This window comes from Vanellus vanellus (assembly GCF_965231255.1).
Source record: "Vanellus vanellus genome assembly, chromosome: 10".
In the NCBI taxonomy this organism is placed as follows: Eukaryota; Metazoa; Chordata; class Aves; order Charadriiformes; family Charadriidae; genus Vanellus; species Vanellus vanellus.
Window position 1 is genome coordinate 9,944,124 of NC_138915.1, and position 20,231 is coordinate 9,964,354.

The window sequence follows — 20,231 nt, forward strand, 5'->3', positions numbered from 1 at the left end:
TGAGATAGCATCTCTTCTTTCTGCCTCTGGCTGTTGACTTTAAACCGGGAAATCCCACTCAATAAGGATTTCTGAGAGCACCAAAGTCCAAGACAGCTTGCAGAAAAGCACTATACTATATTGAAATAGTTTAATGCCCACCTCACTGCAACCACATCTTTACTCACCATGCAGTGCCCCACATTAGCTATTGGGAAAAAGAATGAAATACAGAACCTACACGCGGTCAAGTAAACTTGGCCTCGTTAAAGGACAATCCTTACAATGGTTTATCTGTGAACAGTATTTCCTATGTATTTGACTCAAATAGCCTTTTCTTCAGCATCAGAGCTGCACGTCTTTTTATTCCAGCTATTTGTTCTTGAACAAACATATTTATTGTGGCTAATGAAAGGGGAAATCCCTCTCTCTTGATGCCTCTGTTCCCTTCTGTCCTTCAGTGAACTGACACGTGCCTCACCCTAGAAACCAAAATGTCTGGAGCAGCCAAGAACACGGACAATTGTTCTGGGCTTCCACTTCTGAAACCACATGCAGGATTTGTTATGGAAAATCTCCCACGCCAGGCCGTAAAAATCATCTCCCTTTTAACATGCTTAGTTATGGAAGTTGCCTCCATCAATTACAGACATTTTCCCTCCTCAAAGAGATAGACTTAGGCTGTCCTTGTAGAGGTGCAGCCCATGGTGAGAAGGCGGCAGTCTCCTCCATTCTTGCCACCTGCTCATATAGGTGTTTACAGTTCTTCTAGGCAAGCTAGAGAAGTCAGCCACCCTTTCTGTAACACTACGACAGTTAATTTTATCCCAGGTCGCCACCTGTCCTAGTGCCAGAGAATTAAGCTGTATCTACATTAGTAAGAAGCACAGAATGACAGGAGTCAATCTGCGGAAAGAAAGAGTTGGTGCAAAGAAGCCAGTGAACACAGTGTGCTCGTCTTGGGGGAGAGGAAGCGAGAGAAGGGGCTGCGTGGCACTAGTTTGACTTCTCCTGAGCACCAGAGAGCATCTGCAGCATGTTATGGGCATCCCTGCAGAGCTTCTCTTGTTTTCCTTTCAAGATAAAGAAATTTAGTTCACATATCCTGACACCACTCCCCAATGAACCAAAGAGCAGCAACTGGGGAAGATCAGATTTGTTTCCAAAGCGTGCTCCTAAGATAAACTAAAATACTAACCGAAATGCACCCTTTTTCTTTCTAGCACCTAGCCCTTGTAACCAAAGTCAATACTAATATGATATTTCTGATTTAGCTAAACATCTGAAATCTAGTTGCCTATCTGAAATCTTCATTACATCTAAAACACTGGTTCTGAAAAAGTGGGATGAGAATTATAAGTAAATAGGCCATCTCTGACAAGATCTGATACTTGGGACTAGGGACTTAAAATATGTAGATTACTAATAAAAGCAGAAAAAAACATTATTATCAAAATAAATCAAATATATTCAATATATCAAAGTATATTAAAAATTGTAGCAAACAATTTTCTTGATGAAACGCAGGTGCAGTAACATCTTAATAAAATGTGTTTACGAAAACAGCATTTGCAAATTTTAATTTTTCTTCTCCTCTGAAGAGCAATAATTCCCTATATCCCTGCTACATCCTACTCTTTCTACTAGTCCTAAGTAAGTCTTATTCAGACTGATCATTTATGGCCCAATTTTGCTGCTTCTAGTCAAAATCGGAAAGCCTTAGTCCTCATGTAGAATTAGCTGGATTACTTGCAGAGCAATGCCAACATCAAAGGGTAAGATGGGTCTAACCTGGCTGTATTTTACAACCACCTCTACACGGCGTACGGAAGGGTCTGCTCCTCAGCCCGATTTATTTTGTTTATCACAATGTTGTACAGTGAATCGGGTATTTTATATTTTAAGGAAGAACTAGTTTATCACTACGTGGAGAGGAAAAAGCAACAGCAGTTTTAAGTACAAATTTAGTGGGATTCAAGTGTATTTCTTTGCATTCACATGCAGAAACTTTCTGAATGCAGCCCCGCCTCCATCCCACTCTGCACAGTCATTTTCTATCTGGTGGTGGAAGAAATAATTCACGACAATGAAAAAATGTCAACCGTTGGCACAGACAGTACGTATCTCCTCATTGGCTTTTTGTGACTCCACAGACCTTAGGAAACTTTAATGGTAAAGTTTTGCCTTCAGAAATATTGACGAAGCCATAAACCCCCGATTTCCAAACTTGGATCTGCAAACCATTTGTGGTCCATGACACCACAGTGCACGGTCCTCGCCATGAAATCACATTAAATGGTGACCTTTATGATCATGGGATTGTGCAGCAAATGATGTGGTTGCTAGGATAATTGCTTTGAATAAAAATTACTCTTTTTAATATTTCCCTAGCTAAATTTATGCCATATTTCATGTCAATGTCTAACTGCATGTGTTGGCGGGAAGGGAAGATGTTACAATCTCTCTTTCTTCCCAATGCAAAACACACTGTGAAGTTTTACTCCACAAGGAAGCTGCTCTAAGAAACCTACTCCTGGATGTAAGGAGAGGTTCACAACTGAGCATGTTCAAGTGTCACTAGCAGCACGTGCTAGTAGAAATTATGTATTTTTTGAGATTTTTTTCATTTCTCATGACATGGAAGTTGGGGTTTCTCGGCATCAAAAAGGATTAAACCCCACAGATGTAGGTTACTGACCAGGACGTGAAGCCTTCGTTCAGGGTGAACCATAAGTAATAAAATCCAAATTCTGACTCTTCCAAGTGACCTGAGGTTTTCTACGTTTACAAAGGTACGTTTCAGTGGTTTAACATATTTAAGAAAGAATTATCTCAATGCCTATACTTAAAATAGTGGCAAATGTAAATGGGTGCCTGGATATTTACAAACAGCAGAAGTAATTGCCAGCTCGCCTTGTGGATTTAAGTGTCACAGCTTGCAGCTCAGTGAAATATAACCCAAAGAGTTTACACATCTGGGGGATATAACAATGGGAAATTATTCTGAGGAAGCGTGCAAGAGAAAGCAGCGTGTATTAAGTGAAATATGTTTAGACTGGCAGTATTAATTGGCAGTGTTAATGGAGATTGAGGCTTACACCTCTGATCACTGACTCCTCTCAGAGATCTTTGCAAATCCAAGCAAAAATAGGCTCATTAGACTGGAAAGTGACTGAATCTGTACTTACCTTGCCTCTTCTTCCCTCTGCTCCCCAAACCTTTTCTTTGCACCCAGTGTTATTTTACAATTGACTACTTGAACAGCAACCATAGAAAAATTAAAGTCAACACATACCTCCTTCTTAAGCTCCCCGCGCTGGATGTACACAAAATCATCCCCACCAATGTGATCATGGGAGATCAACCCTGGGATGCAACTTCAGGAAACCTCTTGGAGGCGGTTCCTACGTATTCTTTTGTCACAAAAAAGAATGGTCATTCCCTCCCTAGGAAGAGAGGTGGGTCGTCGCCACTCTGTGGGCCAACCATGGCCTCTGCCCTCAGTTAGGAGTTAGGTATCTACAATGCTACCATAGGTATCTCTACCTCCCTTGTGTGTGTTAATTTAAGAGTATGAACATACCGATTTGTCCGGTCTCATTTACACACTGAACTAAATTTATGCTATTCTGCCGCTCTCAAGACGCAGCATGAGGGAATGGGAAACAAACTTTGCAGTGACCCAGCAGGAACAGAAACACGAATGTGAATTATTCTACTCACAACAGGAGACCTGGTGTTGGTACTTGCTACATCATCACGGTTTTCAAAGGAGAAATTTTAAAACTTCCTTTGGCCCGAGATGAAACTCTTGGCATTTTAAAACTGTTTTTCTCTGGCTTTATTATATGAGGGAACAATTTAATGTTTCTTTTAAAATGGGAAATGGTATCACTCTCTGCCATAACGAAAGCCTGTTTTAGATTGTTTTATTACACAATTTTTAAGTGCACATTGCCATAGCATTTCATGGGAGTGTATTTACATTTACCTTTCCAAAACACACAGTATATTATGTTGCAATTAAAAGCCCACAAACTCAATCCGATATTCTTCACTAATTTATTCCCAAGCCAATATGTATTTTAATGTTCCAAACCGTTGCTAATTAACGCATGGAAATATTTTAACATGGATTTTGATTAATTCCATTTAACAGTCTAACCAGTGCTAAAACATATGTGGTGTGTCATTTCTTTCTTTTGAGGAAGGCATTGGCATTAAATCTTTCAATCTTCCTGAGCACCAAATGCTAATTTCAGGAAGATTAAATAACAGACTGCAGCTACAGTTTCCTTTCTTTACTTCCCAGAAGGTGAAATGAACATATTTATGTGGGAGGAATTTCTTTACTGCACAAGCCAAAATACAGAAATTAGATTCTCCCCCCCCAACATTGCTAATACACTAGCAATCGCCTGCCAACTAAATAACTTTAACCTATATCTGCAGTTCATGGAGAGTTGCCAAGTTATATGTTCAACTTTCTTTCACTCTGTTTTTTTTTTTATTAAAGTATTCCCATATGATGTTTTCACCTGCAGCTCCTAAACGCTTTTCCATACTTTGATCAGAGACAACTAGCTTATAGTGGGGTGGCTCTGGCCATAAAGCCAGAAATGCTCATATTTAAGACCCTCCTCTGATTTTCACACTTTGAAGGTATGTTATAAATATGATTCATATGGTATTGCTCTAACGGTTTAAAATCTGAGTATAATTCTGCATGTCAATGAACTACGCATACAAAAAAGACGGAGGTATACACACAAGTAAGCATCTTACGCATGTAAAAATGCCAGAACACAGAGCAGGAGGAGGCTGCCTTCTGGATCATGGGTTACTTGCTTGCATATCACATACAGCTTTTCACAAGATGGAGTTTGATGAGCTCAAGAACAGTTAAGCACTTCCGCTCTCGCGATTCCCACCAGAAAGCCGACCGTACTCAAGTGCTGTAGTTCCTCTTTCCCCTACGGTGAGTAGTTTCCCTGTCCTCACTTCCACTGTCCATCCTCTGCTTCAGGGTCAGCATGTCGCTACTCAAAGCTGAAGCAAAGGTTCACTGTACGTTCAGATCAGACCTACGTCTCCTTCACGTCTACCACACCTCTGTTGCATAAGTAACCTTCTCTCCTTATTCCTTCCCTAGGCCTTATTTTACTTCTTGCAACATTCTTTGTAAATCTTCATTCAGCGTGACAATATATGATACTATCCCTCCTCCTTTACCTTCCCCTAGCTATATTTCACTCTCAGCTGCTAACATAGCATCGGAACAGTGGTTTGTGTTTGGTTTCTTATTACTTCCATAATATGTAATCGCACTTTCTGCACCATTCAGCTGCCCAGATTCTTGGCGTTTGCAAGAGAGCATTCCAGTTGCTCCTTACTGATCTATGCCTACCAGATAAAGCAAAGACCAATTTTCTACTTGAATATCATTTTCATCAGGATTAGAACTTTCTTCGCCGAGCCTACATTTACGCCCACTGATTTTCTTGTATTTTCTTTATGCCTCTTTTTATACATTTAACAGGTGTGTATTAGATGTAACGTTTTCATCATATTCGCTAAATGAGTGGCCCTGGGAGAAAGCCAATTGTAGCTACCAGCAAGAGTCCCCTCTCTCGTTCAAGAAGCAGAGGCTGTCCTGAGAAGCCCCAGGTTCAGTCCCAGCGATGACTCACAACAGCTGTCATTGCCCATGCAAAAATGTGTGCGTACCATTTTGCCTGTACTTTAAAAAACATGTGACTTCTGTGTTCTCAGACTATTTAAAACCCTAATTCCTGTGCTCTCTACGAAGAAAAGAACAGAAGAATTTGTGGAAAAAACATCCAAAAAGTTATGACAGGAAACAGCAGAGAATATGTAGGTAGGTTCTTTGAAATTAGATGTGTGTTACTTTAACGGTTTGCATCAGATAAAATAATATTTAACATAGCTGACAGTAAGGTTTACAAATGGCTGTTCATTCTAGCACAGAAGGCCAAACGCTGATATCCAAATACCTTCCAATCCTGTTCTCAGTAAGAAGCATGCACGCTGTTCACTCGAGGGCTGATCGCAGCCCAGACTGAAAACACACATAATAAAAAATTCAAATAACTGAAGATGGCATTTTCTCATCTTTCCTTACGTGAGCATTCTTTGTATTACAGTTCACAGAGAATATATTTATTAAAAGCAAGTCATGTTCCACAAAAGTATTAAGAAATAGTGCAAAGGCTGCAACTCGGTTACACCTACTGGACTTGCCCTAGAAGAACGCCCTCGTTAGCTGACAAATAAGCAGACTATCAAGATCCAAGAGCATGCTTCCTTATGCATTGGCATGCCAGATGGATGGAAACAGGATGCTGAAAAATTGGCTCTACCAACTCCTGGTCATTATTCAAAAAGTACATTACCAGTCAATGTGAAGATACCACAACACTTAACACTATCTTATACGGCTTGTGATGTTTTCCTTAAATTAATGAAAGAAAGCAGGAAAGATGCAGTTTTAGTTATGGAAAAGCTGCCATAATAATGTTTTTCCATGAGATACCCAAACAATATTCCTCTATGGGTGAAGAGTAAATATTACAACCCCCTGTCCTAGTCAGATGCACCAAAGCACTGAGGACCACTCATCAAAATGAAGAACAGGATTGACAAAGATTTCTGCCTTCTGTTTGCTTAAAAAACCTCTACAAGTTAAACTGGCTATGATGAGTTTGAGAAGTACTAAAGTGATTGTCCCACAGTCACACACCAAACCTGTTGGCTGAGCTATGAATACATCCTACAGTCCCCCTGCAGCTGTTAAATGATGGCTCCACATCTTTGCTCAAGCAAAACAAATTCTACTACTGCTCTCCCCAAAGCCTTTGAGATCATTTCACTTTGTGTCATTTCATATGACAGCATTTGAATAATAGTGTTTCTTACACTTAACTTGGACCAGTAACAAGCCACTCATGAGCAGTTACTTTGGCACTGGGGTTTTCAAAAAGGTTGAAAAAAACCCCCACTTTTCAAGATACCATGAGACTGACTCTTCACAAATAGAGGTACTGTAATTTCACGGAGATTTTTTTCTTTCACCCAGCAAGAAAAGATTAGGAGTAACTTTAAAAAAAAAACCCCAAACCCACCACACACTAACAAATGCACAATGGGAAAGAAGCTATTTAACCCTTCCTTCCCCAAACCAAATGATATACATGGTCAGTTCTTTTAACCACACCTATTCAACTGACTTGAAGTGCCCTGTACTGCAGTCTGATGTGAAATGCAAAGTGCCCATTGGTCTCAGCAGTAGAAAATCAGGCCCTAAATATGCTTATTTATGTTTGATTTAAAACAGGCAGGCTGTCCTCTTGCTATCCCCATAAAATAGCTTTGCTAGCAACTGTCCAAGCAATCGGACAGTAGCCTTAGAAAGGCCACAATAAGAGGTCTTCAGTCGAGTGGTGTCATATGGTCTTCATTTAGAAGTATCACAAGAACATTACTTCTCACAGTATTTACAAATGAAAAACATATGGCTGTAACCTGTAATACTGCAAGAAATACTGCTCTTTGGGTTTGTTTTTGGCCTCAAACTTTTGAAATATGAACCAAGCAAAGGGATTTCAGCTTAATGTGTGATTCAGTCCATTTTTCTTCAGAGCTCAAAGTCTGGAGGACAGCTAAAGCTTGCATCTGAAAAAAGTGATTTGCCCACAACTATGGTAATGTACTATAGTTGGCAACCAGAGTAGCATGTATATCAAAAGGGTGTGGGGGTGGTTAATTAAAGACATCTACTTTCCATTTAATTAAAAAAAAAAAAAAAAACACGATATTAAACTGGCTTTGGTTCTTATAAAGTGTTTTATAAGTCATATATAAGCCTCTTGCATTTACTATTTAGGTTGAATCAATATGGTTATCTACCTGTCAATTTTTCTTGCTCTTTAATGCAGAAAGAGAGCAGACTTTTTTATAGCTAGCTCAGAAAGTACTAAGCTAATCAATACGTGCAGCGATAACAGAATGATTTGAAACACGTAACAGAAGCTTATCACTTTGCAGTATACTGAACCCGTCAAAATATTTTCCTAGAAGTAAAGTGAAAATAGAAGTTCTCTATTTTTCATTACTTAAGTGGGTGGTGACATAGATGTTGTAGGCCTTTTGGATTTGTTCCTAGCTTTGTATTTTGGGGAAAATTTGGTATATGAGCATTTGCTACTTTGTAGGAACGTGAGGCCAATTTTGCAGTGAGATTTAAAAACTCTGCCTTGAGAATCAAGCATTATCTCAATTGCCCTTGATTTCCCATCCCTAAACATTTATTGGAAATCCATGCATTGTTCTGGAGAACCGCACATAAGATTTTCCAGGAACGCATCTTCTTACGTTCCCACAGACCTTAACAACCTTTGCTTTACTCAGTACTCTGAGTAATTTGTGTTCGAGCCCAATCTGAAAAGTACAGGCTTTCTTTTAGCTATCTCCTGCTGAGTTAGTTGATTTGAAATAATTCGCAAGCATCTGATCCCTAGAGGTTTAAATATACATACGTGTATCAAGATGCTGGATTTTAATACAGCAGAGAGAAGATCAGCTGTTACCATGATCTCTAACCTCTACTTTTTTGAAGAGATGCACAGAATTTAACTATGCAGTTCTCTTTGAGAGGTAACAATCATCTGCCATCCTTGCAGTGTCCCAGGCTTGCCACAATTTAGCAAACGTTAAATGCAAGCTCCAAATTAATATATATAAGTAAGTATATATGTAAATACAGGCTAAAGAGATGATAGTAAGAAAGGACCAGGAAATAATGTTTACAGATTGAGGCTTTCTATAAATTTTTCTATCACTTTTAGCTCCAGGGCCACTGTGATCAATTCTGTGTCAAGATATCTGGTGCATTTCTGCATGTCCCCCTAAAGTCACACGATGGCCTTATGGCCTCCCAGTTCCAAGAGGTCTCCTTCACGATTTCGGAATCACAGAGGCTGGCAAGCCAGGTTGCATTGGGTTTTGCTCAAGGCAGAAAACGCTACATTGTTTTTTTTACCTTCACCCTTAGAAAACAATACTGATAAGTAAAACGAAGGAGAAAGGTAAAAGAAATCAAAAGGATCACAAAATCGTAAAGAAATCCTTACAGGACATAACTAAAAGCCTACAGAGGCTCTCCCGATCCTATTTCTGTACCAGAAATGGCCACTCACAGTGCAGCCAGCTCTGAACCTACTGTGTGGGTGAGTCAAGGTCTGGGGATCACACAACAGCATCCACTCAGGGGCAAGGATTAGTCCACGGCTGCAGAAGTGCTGCTAACACTACATCCTGACCCAGCCTGGCAAGTCTGTGTAAACTTACCATGACTGTCTGCAAGCTCAGAAATCACTAAACCACAATCCGTTGCCCAGTGGAGACAGGCCAGCAGCAAGGCATTAACAACATTGTCCACTCCAGAGGAGCTGTAAGATGGATGGGCACCTCTGAGGGCAGAATTGGGCCCAGCAAATGAGCAAAGACTCTTACAGCAACACCTCAAGTGACACAAATTATGTTATAAAATTGATCGCTTCCTTACACATGGCAGAATGCTTCCAGGGTACTCAACATCCTATTCCATTAAGCCATGATAAATGAGACCATATTTCCACATCAGTCTGAACTCATCTTTTAAATCTGCTTGTTCAAATATTTGGTTACTTACTCCTTAAGATAGTAAAACTGTCCTTTTCTTTTCCAACTTTGCACGTCTTAAGAGATGCCATTATTGCAGAACCATCACCTAGGAATTTTATTTCTTCACAGAATTCCTCATCTTAAGAGCATGCAAAATTTTGAGAGAAATCACTGAAAAACTTTTGGTGTGCAACCTCTATGAGTACACTCAGCAATCCAAAGAAATGGACTCAAAGATAGAGAAGAGCCTCAGAACAAATTATGGAGAAATGCTCCCCAAAAGTAAATCTCCTACTGCTAGTTTGAAGAAGATCACGGCCACCACCTGGAACAGTGTTAGGATGGAAACCCATGGAGTAGGAGCAAAATCGTTTCAAGCAGATCACTATGGCTCGAGGTGGCTAGGGAAGGTTCGTAAATTGATAAGCACCACCGAAGGATCATAAGCCTCCACATCAATTGTATAAAGATTACAACAGAGCCACTCGCCGCAGTCATTCTGGAAAGGTTATGGGTTTCACAGGTGTGCACTGTCAGTTCTGATTAAGCTTAAACTAAACCAGTTATCTATAACGTTGGATTGGAAGGAGTTTTATTGCTGAATGCAGGGTAAATCAAATTCAGGATACACATCTGTGGAAAAACACAGAGGGCCAAAGTTCACAGTCCTGACACAGGCGAAAAAAAACCCAAACCTCCAGACTCAGGAGGAGATTTGCCTGTAAAAGATCCACCAGTCTGGCTATTGTCATATGTTCTGTATCGGAAAGGAAAGTTATTCATCACTTGAACACAGCGCTGGGTTTTCTTTTCCTCTTCAAATTATTGTTCGCTCTTATAATACAGACTGTTTTAAGATTATTATCTGCATTCATTTCTGAAGTGCCTAGAGTTTTAGCATTTATTTGATCATAAATGAAATTAATTATACACCTATACTTTTCACTACACTGGATATAAACTAAAGCAGCTATAGCAACAAATTCACAATATAATTTTTCATCTGTGTGACCAGGAATTTTTCCAAAACCAACAGTTCACATCAGAGGTTCTTAGAGCTACGCAAAAAGACTGTGGATGAAATCCTGTACCCAAAAAACATTGCTAACAACTCAATTGATTTCAACAGTGCCAGAATTTCACTCAAAAATTAAAGAAAAAAAATGCATTCTTAATAGTTGATACAAAAGTTGCAAAAGGTATATTCTGTTTCCAAAAATACTTCACGTTAACGCTGCACTTTAAAGTACCTCTATTGATTCATAGTGCTAATAGATGGCAAAAGTGAAAAAACGTATTTGCTTTTGCAACATCATTATTTCCTTTGCATGCAATTATTTACTTGCCAAACAATGCTAGCGACAAATCGCAACAGACTATGAAGCCATCTACATCAGCAGATTTTTAACCTAAGGTAAAAATAAACAGAAACATCTGTAAAGTAATCTTGTACAAAGCTACGTTTATTAACAAATACATTTTCTAATAAAACACCATCTGCAAGCAACCCTCAGCTTCCACTTGATATAAATAGGCCTTTTACTGTTTTCAGATGCAGTTCCCAGAAAATTATTCCAAGCTCTACTGCAAAACACATCAGTCTTTGTTGCTGCCTGGAATGTTAATAAATAACATCAAGTTTTTAAATAGTCAAACAAATTATTGGCTTGAAACAATTATTCCAATAGAAAAAGCTGACCTTTTGCAATAAAATGGTTTAAGAATGCATCGTTCCTCATTCCTAGTATAAAAATATTACCAAGCCGGGAAATATTTTGGGGAAAACAGAAAGCTATGAAAAACCCATATTGCAATTCTGCTCAGACGTACACCGTAAACCTACCTTGCAAAGGTTACTGCTTTAGAGAAACTCAGAATAAGAGAAAAAGTATACAGAGTATAAATAGTTCAATTGGTATCCTTATTATACATCTGGGCTTGGAATGGACACAAATATGAACCAACTAAAATGTTCCTCACAGGACTACTGTACTGACCAGCAATACAAAATTCAACAGCTTAAACTTTTGGTAGCAGAGACTGGGATTGAATCCCAATATTAAGAGCTCTTCAAAAGGCAGAAAAGCTTTAATGGGACACATTTTCATAAGCGTTACTCAGAACTTAAGCCACATTAATTCCATTAAAAGCAATATGAATTTAGCAAACTCTGCAAATAAACTCCTTACTGGTGGAACTGTTTAGTACCACTGAAATTTGAACACTTCCATTTTTCCTTAGTTTAGAACAGCAATCTTTCTATCAAACTCGCTCCTAACTGAAAATGCAAGAGTGAAAATTGCAGATGAACTGAGATACTGGAGTTCTGCATCCAGAATTCTAGCTGGTATAAATATATTACAGCTATTACACCCCACAGAGATCTAGCCTTTTCATAGTCCTCAGAAACAAGCAACGTTAGTATTCCAAGCTGTGCTTTTAAAGCTTCGTTAAATATTGCTACTGGGACTACCACAACAAACTTTGCCAAAAGTAGCCATGCACATTCTAGAAAACAGGAACATAATCCCAGGGAACGGAACTGCATATTTCCAGAGGAAAATATTCAGTGCATGAAATACTCATGCAGTATGAGAGAGAGTTTAAACTACTTACTTCAGTAACAGGAGGAATGTTGAGCTTTGGTACTTTGTTCTTCGAACTAGGTGTGTTCACTTTTCCTTCCAGCAGCGTTCCAAAGGACTGATTTCCATATCCACTCTCAATTTCTATCGGAGGTTTCAGTTCAGGTGAGTCATTGGGTACCTGGTCCTGACCGTCCATAGGCCTGACGTATGCTGTAGGCTTTTGCTGGACCATACTGTTTTTACAGTGAAGTCCTGGTGGGAAATTCGGGGTCGAAAGACCATTGCTCGCAGATAGCAAAGATGTGGACGGAAGTGGAGATCCAGGACCATGACCTACAAACTCAAGCTCTGTGGGTGACTTTGAATGACTGTTTTCTTTATAATTATGTTCTCCAGCTGCTGATTTTGAATGAGTATGCCTCCTTGAATGTGAAGATGCTGCCATAGAATTCGCTTCCTCAGTCCCTCCACTTTTATGCTGCTCACTCTGACAATTATAGAGGTCTTCATACCTGCCCTGTGGCTGGTCATGAGAAGAGCTATGTTTTGTCCGACTCTGTTGACTACTGGATTGGCTTGGCTGGGCCCCACTAGAGTTGTGACCACCACGTGACCAGTCTGTCCTCGACTTCCTGCTGCTCTGGTGACTGTGTAGCAAAGTAGAATTAGATGACAATGAAGAAGGTGGAGGCATTGATGTCGATGAGTGGCCACTGATCTGATGAGATGGGATCATCCTGTTTCTTGGTTCTGGGAAAAAGTTCTGATCATTTTTGTCAATGGGTGTCTGTGGGACAGAATTCTTTGGGATTCCTACAAGGTGGCTCTGGTTGGAATGGTTGGTTAACAGGTCCTTCATCTCATCATAATTTCCCAGTGTGTTCTGGACACGGTTTGCAAGGGCATCGCCTTTATTTGTCTAAAATATCAAAAAATAAATAAAGGAAAAGAGTGAGTAAATTCCTGATTATGAAGTTACTGCTCAGAATAGTTGTCTTAGAAGACGGCAAATGTTAGCTGTTTAATGGTGTCATGCTGATATTTAATTTAATTTCAATTACATTTTGCATATGTTATGTAAGAAAAACCTATCAATAACTGTGTTCAAAGAATCTCTTGAAACAGGCTTGCATGAGCAACACTTGTATACTGCTTCCCATTTTCTTAAATATGCTCTCAGAGAAGTGTTTAAATTGCATCAGTTATGGATGTTAGGAGCAAAATAAGCTGGTTTTGTGTCAGAGATGTTCAGCTTGTTCATTTCACATCGTGCAAAACATGAACGTGCAATTACTGGCTACTGAACATTTGAATTGCAGTCACACAGTTTATTTAAGTATGTTATTGCTCCATCAGCCCCTTGACCCACAGTCCTGCCATAAATAGAATCTGGGTAGTCTCTAATAAACATATAGCGCCAAACTCTTCACTCCAGTGTAACTCCAATTACTTTTCTATAGAGGGTTCAGTTTGACCTGAGGTATCTACCATCTGAATCGAGAAAAGAAAATGCTTCTACCCACCTAAATGCTACAGTAGCTTCAAATAAGAGATCATTCAAAAATATTTTCTTATAGAACATAAATAGACATGATTGCCACATTCTTAAGTATCGGGATTCTTCCATTGTCTGCGGGTTGGTTGTATTTGTGAATCATGCTTTCCTTTGAATTCCAGTAATTATTAAATAAATACTGACTCATCTGTGTTTCACTGCTATTATACTTTTTCTTTTGAAGCATGAAGTGGGTTTTTTTGTTTTTTTTTCCTTTTTCCTTTCTCTTGTAAAAAGCTGGACAAATAAGCTGGAAGCTATAATTAATACGCAGCTAATTTCCTCTCCCTGTTCTAACTCACCCCACAGAGACCCAAAGTACCAGCCTTCTTACAGACCTTTATGTTCCATTGAAATGACCAGCAGAGAACTAAAACACGTTATTCCCCATGCTTATTACTTTACAAGACTCAAAGGATAAAAACAAAGCAAAACTATAGTTCCTGTTCAAGCAGTTGGTTAACTTCTCCAGACTGGAATTAAATGACAAAGTTGCAGTGTATGTAAGATACTTCAGGATACAGCCAACTATATTTTTACTTATCTTTGGGATTATTTTTTTCCACTCAATACAGCAAGTAGTGCCACAGTCCAAAGATGCCTTAACATCAGGCCATAAAGATGGGGAAAGGCAATACTACGAGCTCACGCTTGGTTAGAGAGTATAGCAGTTCATTCTTTGGCAAGGGATCCTACCATGCCACTGATCCCATCTTCCTCAAATATTAAGCAGAAGTTTGAGTGATGAAAAAAATCCATGCATGGATTTCTCCTGAAATATCTACTTATATTACCCACTGCTGAACTAGTCAGGAGATGAGAAGAATATTGCAAAAAGATTTTTTTTTTTCCCTCCTTAGTACTGCACATGCCATAAAAAACGTTGAAAAAGAAGATAATAAATGCAAATTTCCTTTTGCTCATTCTCAGGGATTGGAACGTGTATTACCACTGCACTGAGACAGTGATTTAAAAATTAACTGTTCAATGTGATTTCCATCTATATACATTTTGCCAGTGCTCCTAACTGACACAGTTAATAATCCCAGTTGTGAAGAATCACGAATCACTTTTATTCACTAAGTCCCTAGGTTGGTCATTTTAGTGGCAAAAATTATATTCTAGCTAAGCCAAGAATAAGCTCTTTGTATATGAGCAGTCTCCTTCAACTGAGTTGCACAATGAGCTGTTTGGGCAGCAGCCAAAACCAGGCTCTCTCTGTTCAACCCCCAAATTTAAAACAAGGAGATTCCATTGTGCTGAAGGGCCCAGCAGGAATTATGATGCGAAGTCTAAACACTTACATACTTGTTCTGTTTCCTCCTTCCCCAAACACTTTAACTCCTTATGGGATAGCACATGGGAAACAACCGAGTATCAAAAAAAGCCTGACTGCCAACCTTCTCCTCTGGTTCAGCTGCACTTCCAGGGTGCACTTAGCTTACTTTCCAGAAAGCAAAAGTTGGGTTTCTTTTTTTTTTAAAAAAAAAAAAAAAACAAACAAAAAAAAAACCCAAAAACCAAACTACTGACAACATATCATCACTGTAACACTTCAACATCACAGCACACTAAATGGCTCTTGTCTAGATCCTCACAGAGGGAATCAATATTTTAATTTGAATGTAGAGCTTTTCAATCATTTCTGTGTTGGAGTTATCTGATTCTCTCAACGTACTTTTTTTTTACATGTCACATAATGATAAATATAATTTTGCTTGATATTAACTCTGTTTTATGCAGAACGTCCACATCCTGGGGATAAAAGACGCTGTGTAAATGTTAGGTATTATTATTTGTAGTCATTTACTGGGAGCTTTAATAAAAAATGTACTTCCTGAATAGCATGGAGATTAAATTAACTTAAACATCCTTACCATATTTTAAATGGACTAAAGCTCATATCCAATAGTTATGGAAGTCAATGAAAGGATTATTACTCTCTTCAACAGCCTTTGGACCAGATTGCAAAGCAAAAACCACATAGAATGTGAGTGGTGATTTGGCTTACACTTAAATAAAACTAGAGCGTACATAACTAAGACCAGACTTGTGCATCACAACCTGAATGAGCTCAAGTGTGTAGTGCAGTGTACTACCGGCATTTAAGACACAAAGCATAGCATTAATGTTTTTATTCTATTTCCTCAACAAATTCAAGGCTCTCGTGAGAAGCAGAGTGCTCTTGACAAGCCTGGATACCAGCAAGACAAACTCGAAATCCAGTCATAATTTCTGGTTGCTCTTTGTTACTTCCAGACAGGGGACAATTTCTACCTTCACATTCTGGATAATTGGCTGATTTCTTAAAGGAAACCTCTGTACATCTTATTTTTTGAACAGATGTTGAATCACAATTTTGCTACTATCAAGGAAATACAGCATTTTCTGAGTATTCCAAGGCATAAATTATACGTCTGGTTCGTGACTCACGGCTAGTAGCCTTCCCCCTCAATTCTAGGCTCTTGTTAATTTAGGAAATGTACACCTTCCTACATTTGCTTCTATCACTTTCAAAAAAGATCTGTAATAGAATCCTATTGGAAGACTAATTTGCTAGCTAGCTAGCTATTGCATTATAGTTTTACAAAGAAAAGAACTAATGCACTCAAACTTATAGGCCCAATTTACGAGGGTTTTGTGAAAATTTGTATGAAACTTGTGGTTTCATAATTCATTCACTTTCTCATGCCTCATAGTTAAACTAACCTCCATGGATTAGAAGCTGAGATCTTTTTTATGCTAAGCTTGAATAGCGTGGAGGGGCTTTCCCTGAAACAGATAAATCATTTAACATTGAGCAAAGGCTCCCCAATGGAAATGCTGCCCATTGGGCTCTCTTTATCAAGTTGAACTCTTCTGAGGCGATTCCTTTGAAAAGTAACAAAAATACTCCTACTGCTTTCTCTCAAATACTCATCTCTGAAACTTTTTACTAATTCAAAACATTCAAAGGTATCAACAATTCAGTAGTAAAATTGCAACTTCTCTCAGGAAAACTCTGACATGGCTTTTTCAAATGTCCGTTGTCATAACACTGCAGGCTTTCCTCTGATCCCTTCTGCAAAATCAAGCTTTAGCAGGTTGCACCAGAGTTCAAAGGCAAGACCCGCAACTCACTCGCATTAAAGGGCGACATAGCCCTCACTGCCCGCCTGTCCCAGTATAATGTTGGATGTCATCAGATTGTCAAAGGTGTTGTCTCCCCACACGAGACAGTGGAGCTTCAAAAGAACATTTTTATCTTTTAATAAGCATGTACAAATGTATTTTATACACCCACAGAAATAAATATCTCTTTTCATGTATGTGTACGCGTACACGTACTACAAAGAATCAATGCATCAACATGCACTTGTCCAAAACTATAATGATCACCTACATTTCATCTGACAGCAGGATAGAAAGAAGGATGCTCCAACAGCTAGAGCAAAGAGATGGCAGGTGGAGGCAGAAACCCCACACATCTTGTGATACACAACGGCAGTAAGCTCCATGAGAAAATCTGGCCTCCTTCCTTTGACCAAGTTTTAATATCCTCAACTTTAGAGTGATCTTAAAACAGCTGCCAGTTGTTCAGTCTTTAAAACATCAAAACAGCAGTGGTAGTATTCCCTACCCCAACAGTTCCTTCTCTGGATTACTGATGAAGGAAAAGTGGAAGGAATGATAAACAAGTAAGGACACCAAGTCTGGGAACAAAAGAAAGGAAAAGAGATGTTTTCTATTTCCTCAGACCCGATATTCCCAATCTTCCCTTTGTCACTGTAGTTTCCATCCTACCTTGAACCCCCAGATCTTTCAGAAACGTACCAGCCATCCCGTGAGCTGATGCTCATTAGAGCTAGCTTAGGTGAGGGTGTACCTTTTGCCCATCACAGGCCACAACAGTTGACTTTTCTGGGCAGTGTTTTATCTCATTCTGCTCCCACTGAGAGCAACCAGAAGAGACGAGTGCAGTTTGTTGTGTGTACCGGTTGTCATGGTTTGGCCACTGAGGTGAAATGACAGATGCTCTCCCCCACCTCTCTCTCCAAGGAGAGGAGGGAGAGAGAGAAAGAGACTTAAGAGTTTCGAAGGAACTAAACTACTTTAATGAAATATAAATAATAAAATAATAAAAAGGAAATAATGAATTATATAATATATACAAAACAGTATGAAGCTCCCAGGATGATCATCACGTCACTGTCAGGTACGGGGAAAGTCCCAGGCTGGACTCAGTGACAGGGGGGAACTGGATTCCAGATCTGGATTCAGGAATGCACGGATCAGGATCAAAGGCAGAGGAACAGAGTCCTCCTCGGACACAGGGCATTGAATAAGGAGCTTGACCGTTTGATCCCTCAGCTTTTATACTGAGCATGAGGCAGATGGGATGGAATACCCCGTTGGTCAGTTTTGGGTCACCTGTCCTGTCCGCTCCTCCCCGTAGGTGGGACCCCTCTATGCTTTTCGCTTCAGACCCTCCAATGGGGCAAATAACAAAGTTAGCTGGCCTTGGGCATTAGAGCAATGAGTATAAGCAGGAGCCTCTCCACACACCATTCCTTTTCATCAACCATAAACTTAGGTCTTATCACTCAGCGCAAACAGTTTCTGCACAATATGCTGCTAATTTCAGTAGTTCGAAGAGGCTTAGCTGCAAAATAAAATTACTGAACAGAAAATCGGTTCTGTTTTACCTCAAACCAGGACATCGTGGCCTCTTCATTTTATTTTAGAGTAAACAAACAAAACTTTGAATTCAGTTTTGCACTTGCTTAAGAATACAAGTCACTATATAATCCCCTAAGAGTTAGATCAAGCTTTCACTAGTTCCTAGAAAACTGTCCCGTGGCTGGTTCTTAGCAATGCAGAAATTACAATGGAAATGTCAGTCTATCACTTTGTCCCCTTTTTTTTCTCCACGGTGTAAAATGTAGGCAAGACCTAGCTTTCAGTCTTGGTTCTCTTTGTTTTGCAAGTTTAAGACAGATGTAACTATTTTTGCATGCAATTTCCTCTTAAGTTTTATCTTTCGCAATTTATAATTATAATGCTTTTTTAGGGTAGTAATACATTATGTTTTGCTCAATCACACAAATCTGAAAAACTTCTCTGCCAAGTAGGTGAAAATCAATTAAAAAAAAAAAAAATTGCTAAGGAAAATCACCAGGCTAATTTTTTGCTTTTTAGTTGTTCAGTTTTTGACAAAATATATGGTCTATGTATACTTGGTACAAATGCGTGCACACTAAACAGATGTAAAATCAGATATTATCATTCTTACGGTACAACAGATATTGGAGGGAAGCATGTTTTTAGGTCCCGACACAAAATTTTGCAGTGATTTGCAAATTGGTGTACCTACTGAAATCCAAATGACCACTTACATGAAGAAAAACTTTTGCACGACCTGCAGGAAGTCTCAACAAAATCAATTCATAGTAAGTTGTTATTCCCATAAATAAAGGTGCCAAAATGTGGGCCAATGCAGAAATAGTGCATTGATTAGAGTTTTATAAAAACAAAACAAAAAGACCCCACAAACAAACTGTCCTAGTGTACAGTCCTTATTTGTCTGCATAAGTCTCTGTCACAGATGAGTGGAATTCATCTCACTCAAAAGAGAAAAGCAGTAATATGTTTTATTGAGGTAAAATAATAATTTGACAGAGTTCAATAAGTTTGATGGCATTTAACACACTTTTAACAGTGGTTTGACAAGGTTCAGTAAGTTTGATGGCAAGGTTTATTTTATTAATTACTACATGGAAGAAACATACAAAGGAAAGCTGAGTTAGAATCAAGTTAGAATGATTCACACAGACCAGAGACGCAAAGAGTAAGGAGGACCCTCCTGTTGAGTCATGAGGAACAGAGTGGACCCCCTTGCTTTCTAAACTCCTTTGGGAGCCTAGGTGCGGCTAGATCCAATCTTAGTCCCTAACTTGGTCAACAGTTTATGTCTAATGGAATTATGCATACAATATTTACAATAATATTGAGTAGCTACATGGATTAGCGATGTTTCACAGTATTAATTCAACATGCTATCAGTCACTTACTGAGCATCTGTTATGGGTAAGGGACCTACCTACCTCGGTTAAGGAAAGATCTCTCAGTCTCAGGTAAGGAATCTCTACCTTTGAGAGCATCCCTGCTCAAGGGAGAGTCACCTGGCATGCAGGCCAGCTGCAGTTCTGGGAGAGCTCAAATCGGGCTCATGGTAGTATTTATAGGGTGAAATAGTTGGCTGCTAGTCAATAGTAGAGACAAGATAGATGTCTTCGTTTTAGCTCCGATATCTTGTTCTGTACTTCGTTTATCTTGCATTTTGGGTTTTGAAACCACCTTTCGAAATATTTTTCATGACACCTTGTATGTGACCCAGCAGCTTTCCAATTCATAAGTTCACCCCAAGGACGTGAGACCTGTTGCTCCTT

At 39.1% G+C, this 20,231-nt stretch overlaps 1 protein-coding gene across 1 annotated transcript in view; it reads right to left on the reverse strand.

Moving 5' to 3' along the window:
- AFF2 (ALF transcription elongation factor 2) overlaps positions 1 to 20,231 on the reverse strand; it is a gene marked incomplete at its 5' end in the record, with an annotated part of 339,688 nt that overhangs the window by 230,600 nt on the left and 88,857 nt on the right. The window contains one exon of the mRNA XM_082488379.1: positions 12,277 to 13,167. Coding sequence (XP_082344505.1) covers positions 12,277 to 13,167 — 891 coding nt within the window. The remainder of the gene's footprint in view (positions 1 to 12,276; positions 13,168 to 20,231) is intronic.